Source organism: Typopeltis vanoorti, chromosome 15, assembly GCF_054136105.1.
Source record: "Typopeltis vanoorti isolate ZY-2024b chromosome 15, IOZ_Tvanoo_1.0, whole genome shotgun sequence".
NCBI classification, from domain to species: Eukaryota; Metazoa; Arthropoda; class Arachnida; order Uropygi; family Thelyphonidae; genus Typopeltis; species Typopeltis vanoorti.
This window is the reverse complement of record NC_143563.1, coordinates 3425404-3448702: the sequence shown is the minus strand read 5'-3', so window position 1 is coordinate 3448702 and position 23299 is coordinate 3425404. Positions and strand designations below refer to the sequence as shown.

General features: G+C 38.2%; 1 protein-coding gene across 1 annotated transcript in view; it reads left to right on the top strand.

The window, feature by feature from the left end:
- Positions 1 to 23299, top strand: part of LOC150098313 (uncharacterized) — a 571066-nt gene that overhangs the window by 471265 nt on the left and 76502 nt on the right. Inside the window, exon 19 of the mRNA XM_090405143.1 lies at positions 3488 to 3541. Coding sequence (XP_090261269.1) covers positions 3488 to 3541 — 54 coding nt within the window. The remainder of the gene's footprint in view (positions 1 to 3487; positions 3542 to 23299) is intronic.

The window sequence follows — 23299 nt, the reverse complement described above, 5'->3', positions numbered from 1 at the left end:
AAAAAAAGCAAGATTGTGCTGCTTCATAAGAGAGGTGACAGAACTCAAGCTTCAAATTGTAAGCCATCTGTTAGTCAGGTGCTGTGGCTAAATTGTTGGAGGCTAGTGGGAACTAGGATCCAGAATACGTTGACAACAGTGGAATTAATAAATTTAGTTTAATCCTTTATCTAAGTGTAAGCAAACAAAGTTTGCACCTGAAGTATTTTCAGAACTGAGGCAACTCATGGTAAATGTGGACCAAGCTCTCATCACTCCTTGTCTTAGTATCTCCCATAATGCAAAACACATGTCCTTTCAAACATGTATAATGCTATGAATGCTATGCATTAAGGGAAGGGCTACTACCCAGACCGGTTTCAACCTTTATTGAATTTTCAAGTACAGGTCAAACTCCAAAAACTCAGCATTGTTCCCCTTAATAACAGGCTCACCCTACCACTGAGAAGAACTCCCAGAACCGGTTGGCTCTACACCATGGCAGGCTCACCCCACCACTGAGCAGAGCCGCTCATTTGCTAATATCTCATCCGAGGGATAACAGCAACAGCCGTGCCTCAGTTAACTTCATGGGCTACAGCATTGCCATTCATCACCCAAGCTTCCAACTGGTTTCAACCTTTATTGAGGTCTCATCAGTGGGAGCCAGACCCAGAGGTGGTGATACCAAGGTGGTGGCAATCGAGAAGTCATATTTACCTATACGAGTTGCCAAAAGGTGTTTACCTTATTATTAAATTATTCTGGATTTAGAGAAAGATGGAGGTATTTTTCCACTTGGTTTGACTATAATATATTTAGTTTAATCCTTTATCCAAGTATAAGCAAACAAAGTCTGCACCAAGTATTTTAGGACTGAGGCAACTCGTGGTAAAGGTGGACCAAGCTCTCATCACTCCTTGTCTTAGTATCTCCCATCATGCAAAGTACATTGCCTTGCAGACATGCATAATACTATACATTAAGGGAAGGGCCACTACCCAGCTGGTTTTGACTTTTATTGATGTCCACAAGGAGATGTGCTTTGCATTATGGGAGATACTAAGACAAGGAGTGATGATATCTTGGTCCACCTTTACCATGAGTTGCCTCAGTCCTGAAAATACTTCAGGAACAAACTTTGTTTGCTTACACTTGTATAAAGGATTAAACTAAATTTATTATAATCTAACCAAGTGGAAAAAAAAACTTCCAACATCTTTCTCTAAATCCAGAGTAATTTAATAATAAGGTGAGACAACTTTTGGCAACTTGTATAGGTAAATATGACTTCTCCATTGCTTCCACCTTGGTATCACCACTTCTGGGTCTGGCTCCCACTGATGAGACCTCGATAAAGGTCACAATCGGTTGAAAGCTTGGGTGATGAATGGCAATACTGTAGCCCATGAAGTTAACTGAGCCATGGCTGTTGCTGTTATCCCTCGGATGAGATATTAGCAAATGAGCGGCTCTGCTCGGTAGTGGGGTGAGCCTGCCACGATGTAGAGCCAACCAGTTTTGGGAGTTCTCAGTGGTAGGGTGAGCCTGTTACTGGGGTAACAATGCTGAGTTTTTGGAGTTTGACCTGTACTTGAACATTTAATAAAGGTCAAAACTGGTCTGGGTAGTGGCCCTTCCCTTAATGCATAGCATTATATATGTTCGCAAGGAAATGTGCTTTGCATTATGGGAGATACTAAGACAAGGAGTGATGAGAACTTAGTCCACCTTTACCACGAATTGTCTCAGTCCTGAAAATACATCAGGCACAAACTTTGTTTGCTTACACTTGGATAAAGGATTAAAATAAATTTATTATAGTCTAACCAAGTGGAAAAAAATTTCCAACATCTTTCTTTAAATCCAGTGGTATTAACTTTGATGGACAGCACAACACAGTTTTGCTTAAGAGTCTGAGTAATCTACTTACTTATTACAGTGAGGTGCAACTGCATTAGATCAGAGAAATGAATATACAGTAGAATATTTAAACTTACAATCTCCTATCAATCGGCCTTCAGAACACACGCAATTTATAGACAAAAATTACTGTTGTCGGCGATAATGGGCAATAGGTGGCCTTAACGGTAGTGGTGTCGTAGTCGAGGTTTCAGTAGTAGTGGAGAGGAGGAGATATATTTAGCAAAGTATTAGTAGATTGCCCTCCCATGATGAGTCCTTGGACTCCCTGGAGGTGTCACGTCATAATAATAATAAAACTTTGCAAAAACTTTTGATAGTCTTACTAGAGCAGATGTAGTTGGATATTGAACTAGTGCATTGGATTGGAGAGTAGATATCTGTTAAGTATCATCGAGTTGTTTATGGGGGAGCAATATCCCTGAAGAGTAAAGTTACTAGTGGTTTGCCTCAGGGAATCTGTTTTTAGGAGCATTATTGTTTAACTTTTATGTTAACCACGCTACCGGCCAAGACGTCTATAGACGTCAAGTTTATCATGGATGTGAAGTGCATATTAAAATTGTAATACCATTGATATTACATTGAAATATATGATCGATACGAAGCATATGAGGATGCGTATTTGATCCATAATGGCTGGCGAGGTGGTTAATGATATTGGAGAAGATTTGAATGATGATATTCAAAGGTTTGCAGATGATGCAAAGTTGATAGGAATTATGAGTAGAAGAGTGTGGCTTACAAGAAGTCTTGAGTAGACTGAGTGAATGAGGACTGGAGTAGGGACACCAGTTCTCTGTGTTGCAAAATGTAAGGTTTAAAATTTTGAAAACAGAGATGTAATGTAGAACTTATGCTTGGTGGGGATGTATTGTTCGAGGTTGAGGAAATAAGAGATCTTGGGGTGATGGCAGATAAGGATCTAAAATTTATAGGACATATTTTGTGAGAACAGCACAACAAATTCTAGCAGGCATGCAGATGCACTGACTTGTAGAAATAAGGAGATTCTAGTTCCATTATATGAGGCTCTGATTAAGCCACATATAATGCACAGATTTGGTCACCTGGTTTTCATAGGGATGAAGAGATGTTGGAGAGGGTCCAGAGGCAATGACCAAAATAGCTTCTGATCTCTGGAATGTTGAATATGAAAAAAAAGGTTTTAAGATACAATTTGCAGGGTCTAGTGGATAGAAGGAAGAGGGGTGATATGATAGGGATGTACAAGTTGGTGCATAGTTGATGTATGATTAATGTTGAAGAGGTTTTTCATAAAATGATGGGTGATGAGAAAACAAGAGGTCATTCCTGGAAGCTATATAACAAGAGTGTGAGCAAGGCAGTGAGATGAAGGTTTTTTCATGGAGAGTTGTAAGTGATTGAAATGTATTGCCTGAGAATGGGCTGTATGCTGAGAATTTGAATGTAATTAAGGCACTACATGATGAGCTGTGTGTATTTGACAGAGGCACCTACTGCAATGAGTTTTTGACTCTATCGAAGGGTCTTGGGATAACAATAACAATAATAATATTAATAATAAGGAAATAAATATTAAAAATGGTTTTGTTTTTTTTAGGGACCACCAGGACAACCAGGTCAACCAGGACAGACCGGCCCTACAGGACCATTGGTAATTACTTATTGACTTTAAGTAGCTATATATTATTATTATTATATGAACAACTCCTTGGAATCCATAGACTTACCAATGTAGGTACTAAACATTATGCCAAGAACCATCAAGCATTTGCTCAATATCTATCATACTCTGCTTTGAACTAATGCACAGTAATGACACTCATAACATACTCTGGCAACTCTTTCACCTCTCTTCCACAAAAATTCTAGTACTCACATATTTGCTAACCATAGTATTCCTCATTTTCCAAGAATGGCTCCTAGTTCTCCCATCATTCAACCAGTTCTGAAAAATTTCTGCTGTATTAATCCTGTAAAAACCCTTGAGTAATTTCTGTCTCCTTTCCTTGAGTGTTACACTGTGATCAACCTTCATTTAACACAAATTGTGGACTTTACAACCATGTTATAAATAATTATTTTAATTTCCTGACGTTTCGACCTTCATATGAAGATCATCATCTGGGGTATACAGAGATAAGTTAAATTACATGTCACATAGTATGCTGAAGAGACAATGATTTGATCAACGGTTATGCTACAGGTCTGACCTCTAGTGAAAATAAAATTAAATTACAATAAATAAATGAAATAAAATATATTAACTACTCATCATGAAGGTTGTTTTCTTGATCATAAATAGTAAATAATAATATTTGGTTAACCGATCAAGTGTTGATCAATATTTTATTAATTAACTGGACCAACTAGTTTCGCCACACTTATCTGTTGGCTTCTTCAGGGCACTAACATATAGGTTTAAACACTCTCACAATTATGCGTAACTGCAAAACTGACAAGAATAAAAACTGACTAGAATAATTACAAATGAAATAGTATCGAACGTGAGTGAAACACGTATCGCGTGTACAAGATCAGCTAGCTGTTGCTGAGGAACCTTCTGTAGTTTGTATTAAAGTTAATTTCTTCCGTTTTTAAGGCTCTGATTAGGGTTTTCCATATCTCTGGCAGTATTAGGCCTTGATTTCTGTTAAGGTTCACAGTAGAACGGGCGACTGTGGCTGCTTCTTTGAACATTCTTGAATGGTAATCTTCCTCTAAGTAGGGGGAACAGCTTTTGTCCCACTCGATGACATGGTTAGTTGTGGAGAAATGAGACGATAGCCCAGAAATGTCCTATCTGTTGTTTTTGACATAGCCAATGTGCTCCTTTTGCCTGATTTCGAGGCTTCTCGAAGTCTGTCCGATGTAATTAGAGCCACATGAGCATGGAATATTATAGACTCCAGCATATTTGTAGAAAGGATGGTTGTCTTTTGGAGATCTTAGTAGTTTACGAATAGTATCTATAGGTTGAAATGCTACTCTTATTTTGTGTTGTTTGAGGAGATTGGCGAGCTTGTTGGAGATGCCACTTACATATGGAATTGCTATCGTTTTTATATATTGAATGTCTTCTTGTTCTCTTTGTGGTGGTTCAGAGAAAAGGATTTTATTGACTAGTCTTCTTGGATAGCCGTTCAAGTACAGATTGTTGGAAATAAATTTTAACTCATCTTGAAGGGTCTTGTTGTCCGTTGAGATGCAAATAGCTCTTTTCTTTAACATGTGTATAATGCTGAGTTTATGTGATATGTGGTGAGAGGAGTTAAAATGTAGGTAGCGACCTGTATTGGTCGGTTTTCTGTAGACCGATAGATTTAAACTGCCATCAGTTTGTTTTTTGATTAGGATGTCTAAAAACGGAAGTTGTTTTTCTCTTTCAAGTTCCAGAGTGAATTTAATAGAATGATGGAAAGCGTTGATCTTTTTGAGAAAATCATATATGTCATCTTTGTTGTTGTTCCATATGATGAAGATATCGTCCACGTATCTAAACCAAATTTTAGGGCTAGGAAAAATTTGTGATAGGATTTTGTTTTCTAAGTCTTCCATAAAGAGGTCAGCACATGAAGGTGAGAGTGGGCTTCCCATTGCCAAGCCTGTTAACTGTTGATAGATTTTATTTTTCCAAGAAAAATAATTGGAGTTTAGGCAGTGAGCAAACAATACAGTTATATCTTGTGGGAATAAGGTACTTAAGATGTCAATGACCTCTACTACGGGAACGTTTGTAAAGAGAGAGGTGACATCTAAGCTGGCTAGAAGATCATTATCCGATATCTTGATGTTTTTTAGCTTTTCTACGAAATGTCCAGAGTTTTTGATGTAACTCTCTGAGTTGTGGATGTATTGCTGTAGGAGTTTCGAGAGATGTTTTGACAATAAGTAGGTGGGCAAGTTGATTGCATCAACGATTGGGCGTAAAGGAATACCCTCTTTGTGCACTTTTGGAACTCCATAGAGTCTCGGAGTTAAAGGATGCATCGATTTTAGTTTTTTAATCAAGTCTGTTGGCCAGTTAGATAAATTGCGTAGTAATTCGTTGGTATCATTGTGATTTTTTAATGTTGATGAATTACAGGTGCAACAAATATGAGTATACCATATTCGTTGCACCTGTAATTTGCCCTATGTAGGGGAAACAGGATGCACAATTCTTATCAGAAAAAAGAAACATAAATGACACATTAAATATAATAACTATGGTCAAACTAGTCTTTCTGATCACCCTAATCTTAACAATAACGATGATTTAAAAATCCCAAGCATACATATGGAAGGCACATATTCTATCCACATAACCTTTCTCCCTAAGAGAGTTAATTTTAAATAGGATGATAGGTAATCTAGGATCCTAAATCTAATATAACAATTTTCATATTAAATTAGTACATTTTCACTGTAACAAAACTATCTCTATGAAAGAATGTTTCTCTGATGTTGTAATATAGATTTGATGTAGTTAATATATTTTATTTCATTTATTTATTGTAATTTAATTTTATTTTCACAAGAGGTCAGACCTGTAGAATAACCATTGATCAAATCATTGTCTCTTCAGCATACTATGTGAAATGTAATTTAGCTTGTCTCTGTATATATGTGTATACTCCAGATGATGTCCTTAATATGAAGGTCGAAACTTCGGGAAATTAAAATAATTATTTATAACATGGTTGTAGAGTCCATAATTTGTAAAGTGAAGATAATTTCTGTCTCAAAATTTCTGTCTCAAATATATTACTCCATATTCCCCCTGTGAACCAATTTGTTTAACAAACAAATCTCAACCTATCCTCATAAGGTACATTCCATAGACCTGCCACCATCTTGGTCACTTGCCTCTGGATCCTTTTCCTCAAGAAACCCATGTGCCCAAATCTTTGCATATTAGTCAAGATGAGGTCTTGCCAAGACCCTATAAAGAAATATAATAATCTGCTTATCTCTACTCATCAGGTTACTGTTATCTAGTAGCCAAGTAATCTGATGAGCTGTTTTAGCCACTTTTGCAATCTTCTTCTTCTTCTTCTTCTTCTTCTTCTTCTTCTTCTTCTGCAGCTTCTCCCACTTAAGTGGGGTCACTGTTTGTTATGAGTCTCCTCCACACCTTCCTGTCTTGGGCTGTCACCACATCCAAGTTCTTCATCTTCAAGTCCTCTTCTACCAGCTCCCTCCATCTCTTCTTTGGCCGCCCACGCTTCTGCCTTCCTTGCACATCCATCTGCATGACCCTTCTTCCCACATATTCGTCCTCCCTCCTCATCACATGACCAAACCATCTCAACCTTGCCTCCTGTATTTTCGCTCCTAAGTTCGTAACTTTCACTGTTCCCCTGACATAGTCATTTCTCAGATGATCCTCTCTGGTCACACCGCACATCCACCTAAGCATTCTCATCTCTGCTACTTCCATCCTGCTGATGTTATTTTTCCTCAGGGCCACAGTTTCTATAGCATATGTCATAGCTGGCCTCACTACTGTCCTATAAATTTTGCCTTTCAGATTGATCGGCACCCTCTTATCACATAACACTCCAGCCATCTCCCTCCAGTTCCTCCAACCTGCTTGTATCCTGCATCCCACTTCCTTCTCACCTCCTCCATCTTCTTCCACTGTCGAACCTAAGTATCTAAAGTCTCTCACCTTCCTGATGACATTTCCTTCCAGCTCCAGGTCTGTCTCCTGGCCACTGCCCACTGCGCAACACATATACTCTGTCTTACTTCTGCTCAGTCTCATACCTCTCTCTTCCAGTACTTTTCTCCATCTTTCCAGTTTAGTTTCCGCTTCTTCTCTTGTATCTACACACAGCAAGATGTCATCTGCATACAACATTGTCCAAGGTGCATCTTCTCTTTTGCAATATGACCTGAAAACCTCAACTCCTTATCTAATAATACTCCTCAATTCCTGGCTTCATCAATTTCGTGGAGCACAGTTCCATCAATATGGCACACAACTGGTAATCTTTTCACCCGAAAATCCTAACCTTACAATTTGCTCCATTAAACTTGTATCTATTCCCTTTTGCCCATACTGCCAGTATACCTAAATTATACTGAAATTTTAATATCATCTTTATTAACTATTGTTCTACTCACTTTGGTGTCATTCAAAAACAACTGAATAGTTCTTCTAGCAGCATATCTTATATCACTGATATACAAATTAAGTGGCTCAAGAACAGAGCTCTACAGCATGCCACTAGTCAGAGGCTTTCTATCAGACTCTGCTCTGGAATTAACTACTCTCTGATATCTTTTCATTTACCACACTCTTGTCCATTTTATCAATTTTTTGTTCATCCCAATGTGCCACACTTTATTGATTAGAATTGCAATCAGTATCTGTTAAAAACCTTTGAAAAGTCTATCAGTATAATTGTAGGCACATTATCTTCATCCTGTATAGAGTGGGTGTGAACTGCCAGATTTAAGGTGACCAGTGGTGTACCTCAAGGTTCAGTCGTTTAGTCATTATTGTTCAATTTATACATTAATGACATCATACAGGGTCTAACATCAGATGTGCAATTCTTAACGATGATGATGCGAAGATTCGCAGGGCAATCAGGGATGCTACTGACATTCAGCACTTACAAAATGATTGGAATATGCTGGAAATTTCGGAAAATGAAAATGGCTATCAGTTTAATGTTAGTAAATGTAAAGTTATGCACTTTTAGCATTATGAGATTTCCTGTGTCTTATTATATTAGCAGGGTTATGCTACAAGAAACTGAGGAAGCAGGGATCATAGCATGGATAGGAATTTAAAGTTCAAAGGCACATAGCAAAAGTTGCAAATAAAACTTGGAGGATAATGCAATGTTGAAGCAAACCTTGGCATCTAAGGATAAGGAAGTTATTTTGCCTCTTTATAAGGCTTTGATAAGACCACACCTAAATTATTGTGTGCAGATTTGGTCTTCTGGATTCCAAGGGGGATATAAATGCTGTGGAAAGGGCACAAATAAGAGTTACAAAGATTATTATTATCCAGGCCTCCATGGAGTCGAAAGACTCATCGCAGGAGGTCCTTCCTAGGAAACACAAAGTCTATCATACCAATCCTTAAACTCATTGACCGTTCTTGCTCTCACCACTCTATCTGACAATGCATTCCACGGTTCAACCACCTTCCATGCAAAGAAACCACTCCTCATCCTCTTGCTCACAGTTTCCTTTCGTAACTTCCAGGGATGGCCCCTTGTCATCACTCCTTCATGCTGCTCAACCAAGTGAAAGACCTCCACAGTGTCAACCCTGTAACCACCTCTCAACAGCTTAAAAGTCTCAATCATATCACCTCTCCTTCTTCTATCGACCAAACACTGTACTCCACATTTCCTCAGCCAATCCACATAATTAACATTGTGCAGTCCTGAAACCATCTTTCTTATCCACCTTTTTACCCTTTCCACAGTTAATTTATTCTCTTCAAATCCTGGTGACAAAATCTGAGAATAATAGTCTAAGTGTGGTCTGATAAGGGTCTTATACAACAGAATGATAACTCTTTTATCTCTGCAGATCAGCGTCCTCATTATTGCAGCAATACTCTGTGTTACCTTCACCACCTTTGCAATATGTCCCCTAAATTTCAGGTTTCTATCAATCATCAACCCCCAGATCTCTTGTCTCCCCTACTTACTCCAGTATAGCACCTCCAATAGAGTATGCAGCATCCCATCAATGTGTCAGAAAACCTGAAGACCTTACATTTTGCTCCATTAAACCGGGGTCCCCATTCATTTGCCTATCTGTCTAGCTTACTCAAATCCTCTTGCAGCGCTACCACATCTGCACTATTACTAATAATCCTTCCCAGCTTCACATCATCTTCAAACAACTTGCAATCCACTGACAATGTCATTGATATAAAGGTTTAACAGTATAGGTCCCAGTACTGAGCCCTGTGGGACCCCACTTGAATCCCTCTGCCTCCTTGAAACTGCCCCACCATACACAACTCTTTGATACCTATCAGACAGCCAATTCTGAATCCAGTTGACCAACCTGACATCCAGACCCATGTGCTGCAACTTAAATATCAGCTTATCATGTGGCACCCTGTCAAATGCCTTCACTAAATCCAATAAAATGGCAGTATATGCCTTTTCCTCATTTACTGCTCTACTAACGTTATTATAAAAGGCTAGCATATTACTAAAACAAGAGCACCCCTTCACAACTCCATGTTGACTCTCACAGATAACATTACCCTCATCTGCCCAATGCTGTATACGGTCCCTCACTAATTTCTCCAAGATCTTAACAGTTACTGATGACATACAAACTGGCCTATAATTAGACACTTCCAGTCTGCTACCATTCTTATGCAATGGCACTATCTTACCTTCCTTCCATTCCCTGGGCACCTTTCTTGTAGCCAGACTTTCATTGAAAAGCCAGGTCAAAGAAGCTGTCAGTTCTTTAGCACATTCTCTCAAAACTCATGGTGAAGTACCATCCAGTCCCACAGCTTTACTGACATCCAGAGTACTCAACATGTGGAACACACTCTCTCTTCCTGCACTTCTAAACCTCAAACCTGCTCTGTCCCTTTAGTATTAAAATTTTCTCCTCTAGGATGAAATATTCCAATAAAGTGTTCATTGAACAATTCCACTATGTTCTCTGCATCAGTCACTTTATTTCCGTTTTTATCCCACAATGTCATTCTTCCACAGTCATTTCTTCTCGTACTGGCCACACCGCAAAAAAAATTCCCCAGGATTTTTCTTTGGATCTTAGGGCCTATCTCTTCTCATATTCCAGTTTTGCCTTCCTTCCCATAATAGTCACTCTCCTGGACTGTGTCTTATATTCTTCATACATCTGCTCTTCACTTGTCTCCTTATATCTCTTCCATAGCATCTTTTTCACATGCAGTTCCTGTTTAATATTGTTTGCCATCCACTTTACTCCAATTTGTGTCCTGTTCTTCACTTGTGGAATACAGCTTGCTATTGCTGCCAACAAATATTCCTTCACAATTTCCCAAGCACTAATGATATCCCATCCCTAAAATTCCTCCCTCCATGAAACATCCTTAAGTTGATGTCTAAGGCTATTATAATCACCTGCCTTATAATTCCACATATGTTCCTGTTTCTTTGATACTCCTTCATATCTGTTCATCTTCCAAGTCAAAACCACATGTCACTCTCTTCAACTGGAGAGAACGATGTCATCTCAGTTAATATCAACTCTTCTGATGCTATGACCAAATCCAAAACTCTTGAACCTCTTGTTCCCTCTATTACATGAGGGAACAAGATTAATTTATCCCGTTCAAATCCTGGGGACCAAATTTGAGAATAATAGTCTAAGTGTGGTCTGATCAGGGTCTTTTACAACAGAATGATAACTCTTTTATCTCTGCAGGCCAGCGTCCTTCTCAGTATTGCAGCAATCCCCTGGGCTATCTTCACCACCTTTGCAATATGTCCACTAAATTTCAGGTTTCTATCAATCATCAACCCCAGATTTCTTGTCTCCCCTACTTCCTCCAGTATAGCTCCTAAAATAGAGTACACAGCATCCCATCGGTGTGTCCAAAATCTCAAGACCTTACATTTTACTGCATTAAACCGAAACCCCCATTCATTTGTCCATCTGACTAGCTTATTCAAATCATCCTGCAGGGCTACGACATCTGCACTCTTACTAATAACACTTCCCAGCTTCGCTTCATCTGCAAACAACTGAAAATCCCCCTGCAATCCACTGACAATGTCATTGATATAAAAGTTTAAAAATATAGGTCCCAGTAGTGAGCCCTGTTTTACCCCACTTGTAACCTTCTGCTTCCTTGATATTGCCCCACCATACACAACTCTCTGATACTATCAGTCAGTCAATCCTGAATTCATTGGACTAACCCGACATTTAAACCCATGTGCTGCAACTTAAATATCAGCTTATTATGTGGCACTCTGTCAAATGCCTTTGCAAAATCCAAGAAAATGCTAATATATGTCTCTGCCTCATCTATTGCTCTTATAACTTTATTATAAATGGCTAGCATATGCTAAAACAAGAGCGCCCCTTCACAAATCCATGTTGACTCTCACTGATAACATTACCCTCATCTGCCTGCGTGTGTAGAGGCTTATTTTATATATATATATATATATATATATATATATATATATATATATATATATATAAAAATCCATTAAGCCTCCAACATGATACCCTCATCTGCCCAATGCTCATCCCAATGCCTCATCTGCCCAATGTATATGGTCCCTCACTAATTTCTCCAAGATCTTATCAACTACTGATGTCACACAAACTGGCCTATAATTAGACACTTCCAGTCTGCTACTGCCCTTATGCAATGGCACTATCTTGCTTTTCTTCCATTCCCTGTGCATCTATCCCGTAGCCAGACTTTCATTGAAAAGCTACCATTCTTATGCAATGGCACTATCTTACCTTCCTTCCATTCCCTGGGCACCTTTCTTGTAGCCAGACTTTCATTGAAAAGCCAGGTCAAAGAAGCTGTCAGTTCTTTAGCACATTCTCTCAAAACTCATGGTGAAGTACCATCCAGTCCCACAGCTTTACTGACATCCAGAGTACTCAGTATTTGGAACACACTCTCCTCATGCACCTCTAAACCTCGAACATGCTTAATCTACATTGCTGTAATTGAAATCACTGATAATATTCATTCCCATTTGTTTGGCTAATTTGCTTATATGTTTTCTGGTCACTATCCTCCATATTACCAGGTATAAAGCAACATCCAACAAAAAAAAAAAAAAAAATCAGCTAATGCCTTTTTATTCCCGTATGTATAGGGAGTAGGCGAGGCCGTTTTTAGCCCTATCTAACTTTTGGAGACTGAATGGGCAGTTCAGTCTCCACTCGTACCCAATCAAAGGTAGCTGGCCCAAGGCTATCACTAATTAAGAGGCACGCAGTGAAGAGTGACGGCTCAACAGGAGCCACCATCTCGTGGTCCCTAACCCTAACACTCATGTTAAATGTCTGAAATAATGTGGGTTCTACGGTCGATTTTCTTGAGTTTAAGGGACGAAAAACCCAAGTCTGTTTCCAGGAGAAAAAACTCGCTTGCCCATGCCAGAGATAGACTAACTCAGGAACCGGTCGAAAAAAGGCTTAGAAAAATTTCCTCTAGTCGCTGACTAGACTCGTAATCAAGTCTTCCTTCGTGCGGCCAAGTGCCGTGGTATGCAAACGCCACATCCACTGAATTACATCCAACAAAGTATTTCATTTTATTCACCTCTGCCTCAAAACCAAACCACTATAATTATTTCCACATTGCATCTCTACGTTGTATAGAAATAACTCTTTTTCTGTCATCAATAGCATTGCACATCCCTTATTATCCTTTCTGTCTTCACATAATACATCATACCTTTCTATCTCTATTCCTGTCAAGATGTCATCTTCATCCAACCATGTAGCTCATATCCAACAATTTTGGGTAATTGAACCCAATTAACTCAACCATTTTAATTCCCTTGTTTCTGATACTTCTAGCATTCGTATACAAAACATAAAACTCATTCACAGACCTGTAACAAGTTTCATTTATACCACTTATTAGATGTGACTTATCCATCCATACTTTCCTTGAGTTATTTTTTTCCCCTACTTACTCATCCCAGAACCTTCTCAAATCCACCTGTTTTCCCTAAATCTTAGGTAATCCCCTTCCTTTTTTATCTACACACACATTAATATCCTCTTGAAGCATCAGCCTTTCTCACACTGTGTTTCCCTGTCCATGCACCTTAAGTCTCCCCATTTCCCAGCGTACACTTTTACACTGGTTCTCTCATTCTCTAGTCATACTATCCACTTCTTTCATAAGCAGAGGAGAGGTATGACAGGTTCTGTCTCTGCACTCATTACTCTCTCTTCCAGCAGCAATAGTCTTTCCAAATGACTCACACCAGAGCCATTAAAATGCAGTCCATCACTCTTATACAGTTGAATTCATCCATCAACCTCATTCCACACAACTGCTCCTTTCATGCCAAATCAGATTATGAAAGAAAATTAGCTAAGCATGCCTAATAAATTAGGCATGCTTAGCTAATTTAATCAATTCTCATGGTGGGAAGGTCACAGAAGCAAAGTGTATTATTCAGATAGAGGTTTTGCAATTATAGAGACCTCTGTCTCTGCCCTCCAAGTGTGGACTAAATCTATTTCTTTGACTGGTTACTGCTAAGGTCTCTGATGCTATCATGAGAGATGGCATTAGAGAAATTAGCATATCTCCTTTTTTCTGCAAAATTGACCATCTGTGGTCAGACTGAAGATCAGTCGAGATCTTCCTGAAGAATATAAAAAATAGAACTGCATCCTGTTTATGGACAGTCAGGTCTGGATGATTCCCCTCCCCACCTCCTCAACAGAATCAAATGTGAAAATTACCAGAAAGTTAAAGAACTACTTCACTGCTACTGCCAATGCTCTTTATGCAATTTTGAAGCTCACAAGGCAGTTTAAAATCTTTCATAGACATCAAGCATGAAAATGTCATTACTTTAAGAAGTGGCTCAGGCAAAATTAAGTGTATAAAATTAACTGTTGAAAAATACATATTCCAGTCAAATTCTAGAGATAGATTATCTCTAGCAGAGATAATCTATCCACAGGCTGTCACATAGGGAAGGGAGGTGGGGGGAGGGGAAGGAAGCACCAAAGGTGCGAAAATTAGCATGCATCAGCTGTACTTTCCATGTCATTATTATTATAATTATTATACTGTTTCTCCATGAAGTCTGGAGATTCGTTGTGGAAACTAGCACTAACTTTTATACACAAAGAACCTGTCATACTTCTCCTTAAACTCATTCACTGTCAGGGCACTCGCAGCTAATTCTGGCAATCCATTCTACTCATTCACCAATCTCTACACAAAAAATTTAATGCACACACCCTTACTAACCACACTTATACACAACTTCCACAGATGATTCCTAATTTTTTGACTATTTGTCATATATTTAAAAATTTCCTTTGCATCAGTTTTTATAAAATCCTTTTAATATCTTAAAAGCTTCTATTATGTCCCCCTCTTTTCTGCCTATCAAGTAAACATTGTTATCCACACACCTTCATCCTGTCCTCACAGGGAGCATACCACAGACCTGTCACCAGCTTGGTCAATCATCTCTGAATCCTCGCTCTACCACATACTGATCTTCAAGTATCCCAGGTGACCAAATCTGTGCATAGTAGTCAAGATGCAGCTGAATTATAGCCTTATAAAGCAGGATAATAACTTCCCTATCTTTACTTGTTAGTGTATTTTTCAACATCCAAGAAACACTTTGAGCTATTTTACCAGCTTTTGTAATATACCTTCTGAACTTTTACTCTCTGGCCACCATTATCCTAAGTCTCTAGCCTTATCAGCTTCCTACAATCCAGTATCATCAATGTGATACACAGTTTGTAACCCTTCAACTGTATCATTTTCAATCACTTGTGTCTGCCCTGATACCTATAATTTTTGGCCAAATCAAATTGACCAATGTCCTCCCTTTTATTTCTGATACCTGTGCCATTCATGTATATCCATTTCAACATCTAATTTCAAATCAATATAAAATTGCCCTCTTATTTTGTTTGACGTCGCATGGAAATGAATCATGCACCATGATTGATGGGATATAATATTATTTATATATCCTTTTCTGGAGTTTCAAATTATTTCTCTACATGATTCTTCCTTTTCTGATGTTTGTAATCACATCTCCAATTATTTTTAGCCTTTATATTTTAATCTTTTAAAAATAATCTTTTTTTTTTAATTCACTTCTTATTCTTTTATGGTCATTCAGTTCTCTTCTTAAGTCTTTTAACATGTTTGCACTGAGTAGTCTCCTCACGTGCAGAAACCACTCACAAAAACTAGTGTTAGTAGATGTATTCCATTTCCATGTTGTGCAGTTATATTGTCATGGTATGTTAGTTTGCAATTTTTTTGGCAGAATTTTAATTTTCAAATTGGCATTTGTGAAAAGTTTCTATGATATCGAAATCTCAAATGCTATTCAAACTACTGATTTCAAGTTACATGTACAAACATATGCATCTTTATTTGTTTTAGAAAATTTGCTTAAAATAAATTTGGGCACTAGGTCCTTGGTAAATGTGGCGGTCGTGTTTAGCTAGTCCAGAAAACGTGTTTTTAAAGTTAAATATAGTGTGGTTTTTTGTCACAAATTGTGCTGCAGTTGTGCATTGGTTAGATACAAGTGTCCTTCAGTGGTGTTATTGTTTGGAACTGTGTTGTATATATTGTGTTTTCACTGCCGTTTGTTTCACTATTTCAACGTGTAAAGATGGCATCCAACAAGAAACGTACGTCAGCGGTGCGCAGGACTTCTACTTCTACACGAAAGGCTGGCTCAGCGTTAGATTTTTCGCAATGGATGCATTGCGGAACTTGCTACATGTATGCACTGAAGAATGTGAAGGATCTGTGGTCAGTCTGGCTAAATGAGAAGAACGAAAATGTCGACGCATGTGAGAAGTGTCGGGATAGGCTGGAGCATTTAGGAATGGAAGCTGACATTGTGACCGTAGCAGAAGAACTTCAGCAGGAGTTTATGAAAATGAAAAATGACCTTCATCTTCTTCATGAGGAAGTGCTCGGTAAGGAGATACTGGAAGTTAAAGCTGAGTTTAATGTGTTAAACAGAGAAATTAGGACTATAGAGGTTACATTAGCTGAAGTAACTAGAACAGGATTACATATGGGTGAGTCTTTGGTGAATGATGCAGTAATAAATAGTATGAGAGTGATTGGGAGTCAACAAAATAATGCCACAAGTGGCCTAGAAGAAACGAGATGTGTGAGAGTGGGGGGGGGTAAGTAATAGAGCGTTGAGTAATGAAGCTGGGAAAGTCATGCTGAATAACGTAGAGAATGAGTCCATGAGTGTGGACTTGAATGAAGTTAAGAGTGGTAAAATATATGGTGATTCTATGATTAAGGGTATGGAGAGTGGTATGCATGAAGAGTGCTTGGCTGGTGGGACAATAGAAAGCGTGGCTTTAGCAATAAAGAGAGGGCATGAAGCAGACAAGATGATAGTTATGGTGGGTATGAATGACCTGAGAGGTAGTATAAATCGGGTAGGATAAGATTTAAGAACATTATTAGATATTGTGAAGAGGAAAAGTATCAATGGGAGGATAGTGTGTGTGCTGCCTCGTTTTGACAATTACGAGTTAAGTAGATGAGCAATGATAATGAATGATATTATTGCAAAAATGTGCAAAAAGAGAGGTCTGGAATTTGTTGATGTTTGGAGTGTAGTTGAAGAAAAAAGGCAGTTGTATGCTAGAGATGGACTGCATCTTAACATGGAAGGACATAAGCGATTGAAGAAGTTATTGTTTTCTGAACAAGTTGAAGTTAATGGGCAGGGAAACTAATATTGAAAAGGTTGAGTGTAAGAGAGAGAAACTTTAGCACTGATTGTATATTTATTGATCCTTATATGGAGAATAAATTGCAGAAGAGAGGGGATAAAAATCGGCATGGGACTACGGAAGTTAGTGACTTATATATCAGTTCTAAAGCCGGTACAAGATCTAGAGGGGAATCTGCAATTTTTGTATACCAATGCTAGAAGCATTCGAAATAAGAGAGAAGAATTTTTGGCATTAGCCAGTGCAATCTCACCAAAAGTTGTAGGCATTAGTGAACTTGGCTGTCAGCAGAAGATGTGGTCACTGGAATTGAATGTGATGGGTACAGTATTTTCAGGGAGGATAGAGAAGATAGAACAGGGGGATGAGTACTATTGATGATAGCTGATGTGTTGCAGCCAAAGAAAGTAGTATATCAAGATGATAGACATGTGAATGAGAGTTCATTTTAGGCAGTCTGGTGTGAAATAGTGACCAATGCAACCAAATATACAGCTGGATGCTGCTATAGACCAGGAAGTACAGGGGGAGATATTGAATTCATGCATCAGCAAATTAGTGCAATGAGTGAAGGCTTAGTGATTATTATGGGGAATTTTAATTACGGTGATATCAATTGGAAGGAGGAAATATCACTTAGCAAAAAGGAAAATGAGTTCATACATCTTCTATGAGATAATTACTTGAAACAGCACATAACTGAAGAGACACATGGTGTGAGAGTGTTGGACCTGGTTATTGGTTCAGACGTGATATGCATAACTAAGGTGTCCTCGTTACCTCCAATTGGTGAAAGCGATCATGTGGTATTGACTTGGGAGGTTGCAAAATCTGTGGATTTTTCTGTTAAGAAGGGGTATGTACGGAACTACAGGTTAGGCAATTATAACAAGCTTCGGAGTGAGTTTGCAGCCATCCCATGGCAGAACATATTGCAAGGGAAAGATGTTAGTAGTGCATGGGATAAAATCAGTGGGTATCTGAGGAAAGCAATATCAGATTGTGTCCCCATGGTCAGGAGGTCAATCAAGGCAGGCGTTAAATGGATGAGCAGTAGTATCAAGCTTGATCTGCAAAAAAAGAAAAGGTTATGGAGAATATACAAGGAGAAAGGTGACCAGTACACCAATGAGCAGTACAAGGCTCAAGCTAGGAAGGTTACCAGCATAGTAAGAAAAGCTAAATCAGATTATGAGAAAACCTTAGCCAAAGAGATCAAGGGTAATCCCAAAGAGTTCTTCCGCTATGTGGTAAGTAAGAGGAAGAATGACTTCGGAAGGATAACTTTAGTGGGTGCTGATGGTATTGAGGTGACAAAATCAGATGTAATAGTCGAGTTACTGAGTGATCACTTTTCAAAAGTCTATCACCCAAGTGAGGATATCTCTATACCTGTAGCAATACCCAATGTGAGAATTGAAGCTAAAGAATCAGAGGTATTAAATATATTGCAAAATTTAAATGCAAACACTGCTGTAGGCTTAGATGGAATATCAGCTTGGGTGTTGCGTGAATGTGCAAATGAATTGTCAACCCCTCTTACTTGGATATTTAATTTAAGTTTGAACTTTGGTATGATCCCTAGGGAGTGGAAGTTAGGCAAAGTGGTTCCTTTGCATAAGGGTGGCTCTAAAACTGCGGTAGTTAATTACAGACCAATCACCATCTCAGGAGTAGTGGTAAAAGTATTGGAAAAGTTGGTTGAAGACAAAATTCAAGAATGGATGGATCAGGATATGATACTCTATAGAGGCCAACATGGTTTTGTTAAAGGTAGATCCTGCCTTAGTAATCTATTAACTATTCATAATAGAATAACATCTGAGTTGGACAAAGGAGCAGGCTACACAGTGGTACTTCTGGATTTTGCTAAGGCTTTTGACAGGATACCCCTGTTATGCAAATTGGAGCAGATGGGAATGGATATTAAATTGGTGATATGGATAGGAGAATGGCTCAGGGAGAGATGCCATAAGGTGGTGTATGGAGGAGCCGAGTCCAGAATGAGGCAGGTGACCAGTGGTGTGCCTCAGGGCTCTGTGCTTGGGCCATTGTTGTTTAATTTGTATATAAATGATATAGGAAATGGCTTAAAAGGAGATATTCAGTTGTTTGCTGATGATGCAAAGTTGTGTAGCGCAATAAAAAATCAAGCTGATGTTGAAAGTTTGCAGGGTGATTTAAATAAGCTGGTAAAATGGGCAAAAGATAATAAATGTCAGTTCAATGTGGAAAAGTGTAAAGTCATGCATTTTGGGATTAAAAGATTACCAGCTGTGTACTTCATTGATGGAAAGGTACTCCAAGAGATTGATGAGGCTAGGGACTTAGGGGTGTTGGTAGATAGGGAGATGAAGTTCAGAGGACACATTGCTAAGGTGTCCAAGATTGCACATAGGATTACTTGGTTGTTGAGTCACCTGTCCAGCATTATGAATACATTGGATGAGCACCCCACCCCCCATATTTATTTACTAATCTACATTTTGACGGCCAACATTTTGCAAACAAATCTCTTTCATTCTCAATTTTTTTTTTTTTTAATTATGCCTAGATTACTATGTCTAAATTATGCCATGATTATTACTGTCTAGAATTTATAGGATCATATATTATTAGATCTACCCAGCAACTAATAGGACACCCATATAATAATATTATTATTATTATTTGACACTTCCAGGGAGTCCAAGGACTCATCGAGGGAGGGAACTTGCTCTACAACTCCGTCTCCACTATTCAATAACCAACTGACCGCAACTACACCAATGCCATCTACCACCACCACTACTGGTATTTACACAGACAATCACAAACATCCATGCCCATGGCTGGATTTGAACCCACAGAATTTTGACTGGTGAGCAGATACGCTATCCACTCGGCCAACCAGGCCAGCAATTATATCACAGATGTAATTATTAATAATTCATTTGCAAGTAATGAAAGTATTTCTATTTATGCCTATCCTTTCTCTCCCTTATAATTTTCATTCTCACATGGCTCATTAATAATCATTAACATATTTACACCTTTCAGTAATTCAAATTGAATTACTTGAAGAAGACTTGAATAGGCTGAGTGAATGGAGATGGGAGAAGGGATGCTAGTTCAATGTTGCAAAATATAATGTTTATAAAATTTGTGAAACAAAGATGGGGTGTAGAATTTATGCTTGGTGGAGATATATTGTCGTAGGTGGAGAAAATAAGAGATCTTGGGGTGATGGGGTTGAACAGTGGAGATGGAGATTTGTAAAGTAGATGCCCTCACTCGATGAGTCTTTGGACTCCCTGGAGGTGCAACATAATAATAATAATGATAGTGGATAAGGATCTGAAATTTAGGAGACACATTGCAAAATTGTGAAGACAACACAAAGACTTCTGGCAATGATGCGGAATATACTGACTTGTAGAAGTAAGGAGATTCTGGTTCCATTGTATAAGGCCCTGATTAGGCCACAAATGGACTACTGTGCACAGATTTGGTCACCTGGTTTTCCAAAGGATGCAGAGATATTGGAAAGAACTCAAAGGCAATTGACTAAGGTTGTTTCTGATCTCTGGAATGTTGAATATGAAGCAAGGTTGAGAAGATGCAATTTGCATAGTCTAGTATATAGGAGGAAGAGGGGTGATATGATAGAAATATAAAAGTTGGCAAGGGAGAGTTGCTATAGGATTAACACTGAAGAGATTTTTCCTAAAATGTGGGAGATTCATCCCCTGGAAGCTGTACAAAGAAGGTATGACCAAGGAACTAAGAAGCAAGGTTTTTTGCATGGAGAGCTGTGAATGATTGGAATGTATTGCCTGAGAGTGTATTTATGTAGGTATGACAAAGGACTTCCTAGACGGTGATCAGAATACATCTTCAAAAATTATGGAAACAACTACCATGTTAGAGAAAAACTTCAGCTTAATAAAGCTTAATTAATAATAATAATAATAATAATAATAATTAATAATAAATAATAATAAAAATAAAACTTAATAAATAATTATAATAAGTAAATAAATAAGCTTAATAAATAACAAAGCTTAATAACTTTAGCTTAGTAAAATTTCAGCTTAATGTGAAGTTGAAATGTCAAGTAATTATTTTGTTTACATTAAACTGCAGTTGGGATCCTGTGTAGCTCACTGGGTGTGGCGTTTGTACACCACAGTGCTTGACCGCACGAAGGAAGACTTGCATTCAAATCTAGTTGGCAACTAGAGGAAATTTTCTAAGCCTTTTTTCGACCGGTTCCTGAGTTAGTCAATCTCTGGCACAGACAAGCGAGTTTTTTCTCTTGGAAACTCAGGTTTTTCATCCCGTAAACTCAAGAAAATCAACTGTAGAACCCACACTATTTTCAGACATTAAACATAATGTTAGGGTTAGGGACCACAAGTTGGTAACACTTGCTAGCCACCTTCTTCACTGTGTACTACCGATTAATTAGTGATAGCCCTGGCCCAGCTATCTCTGATGGCTACCAGTGGAGAATGAACTGTCCATTCAGTCTCCAAAAGTTAGACAGGGCTAAAATAGCCTCGCCTACTCCCTATACATGAATAAAAAGGCGTTAGCTGTTTTTTTTTTTTTTTTTTTTTTAAACTTAAGTTTTATTCTAACATGGTAGTTGTTTCCATAATTTTTGAAGATGTATTCCTAGATGAGTCTTTGACTCTATAGGGTCTTAGGATAATAATAATTATTATTATTAAGAACTTTTATTGTTAAAAGACCACAAGATTTAATGATTACAAATACAAAGAGCTAACAAGTTTCACTAGCCACTGTCTAGCATTTCCAAGGCTGTACCGGTGTGAAAACAAATGCATCAAGTTACATGAAAACATACACTTTAGTAACTGCTAGGCCATTACGTTTGATAATTCATATTTGATGTCGTGCATGTGTTCGAATGCTTCAGTCAGAATCTGGTACATGACCATGTGTTGTGTAGTTTTTTGCATATTATAGTTCTGTTGAGCTGAGAGAATTGATGAGATATTTCCATATGTCTTTAAGAATAGCACTTTGATTTCTATTTAAATTATTGCCTGTGTGTGTAACACCACTGCTGCTTCTTTGAAAGTTCTGTATCTGTAGTCATTCTCGATGTAAGGCATACAACTGTTTTTCCAATCTATAATGTGATTTGATGTTGAGAAATGATGAGCTAAACCAGATGTGATGATTCTATTGTGATTGACATCCCCCACATGTTCCTTCTGTCTTATTTCAAAACTTCTAGAGGTCTGTCCAATATAAGAAAGGCGATACGTGCATGGAATTTCATATACTCCAGGAAATTTGAAGAAAGGTACCTCACCTTTGGGTGATCTTAAGACTTGTCTGATCGTGGTAGTTGGTTTAAAAACTACTCTGATGTTATGAGCTTTTAACATTCTCGCCAATTTTGTGGATACTGAATTAATATATGGAATGATAGCTGTGGACACATATTGGAACTCCATTCCACGGTGTTGAGGGTTGTCTTTAAAAAGCAATTTGTTTAAAATGTTAGAAGGGTATCCATTCAGAGATAGAGTGTTAGCTATTTGTGACAGTTCTCTCTGTACATCTACTTCTTTGAAATAGACCTTAAGGCTCTATTATAGAGCATATGAATGATGATGTGTTTTTGTGATCTATGATGGTTAGACGAATAATGTAGATATCTACCTGTATCTGTGGGTTTCTTGTAAATGGACAGTTGGACATTGTTATCTTCTCTCCTCACTAGTATGTCAAGAAAGGGTAGTTCTTTGTTCTTCTCCAGTTCCACAGTGAATTTGATCTTATTCTTAAAGACATATGGAAATATCTCATCAATTCTCTCAGCTCAACAGAACTACATTATGCGAAAAACTACACAACACATGGTCATGTACCGGATTCTGACTGAAGCATTTGAACGCATGCACGCCATCAAACATGAATTATCAAATGTAACGGCCTAGCGGTT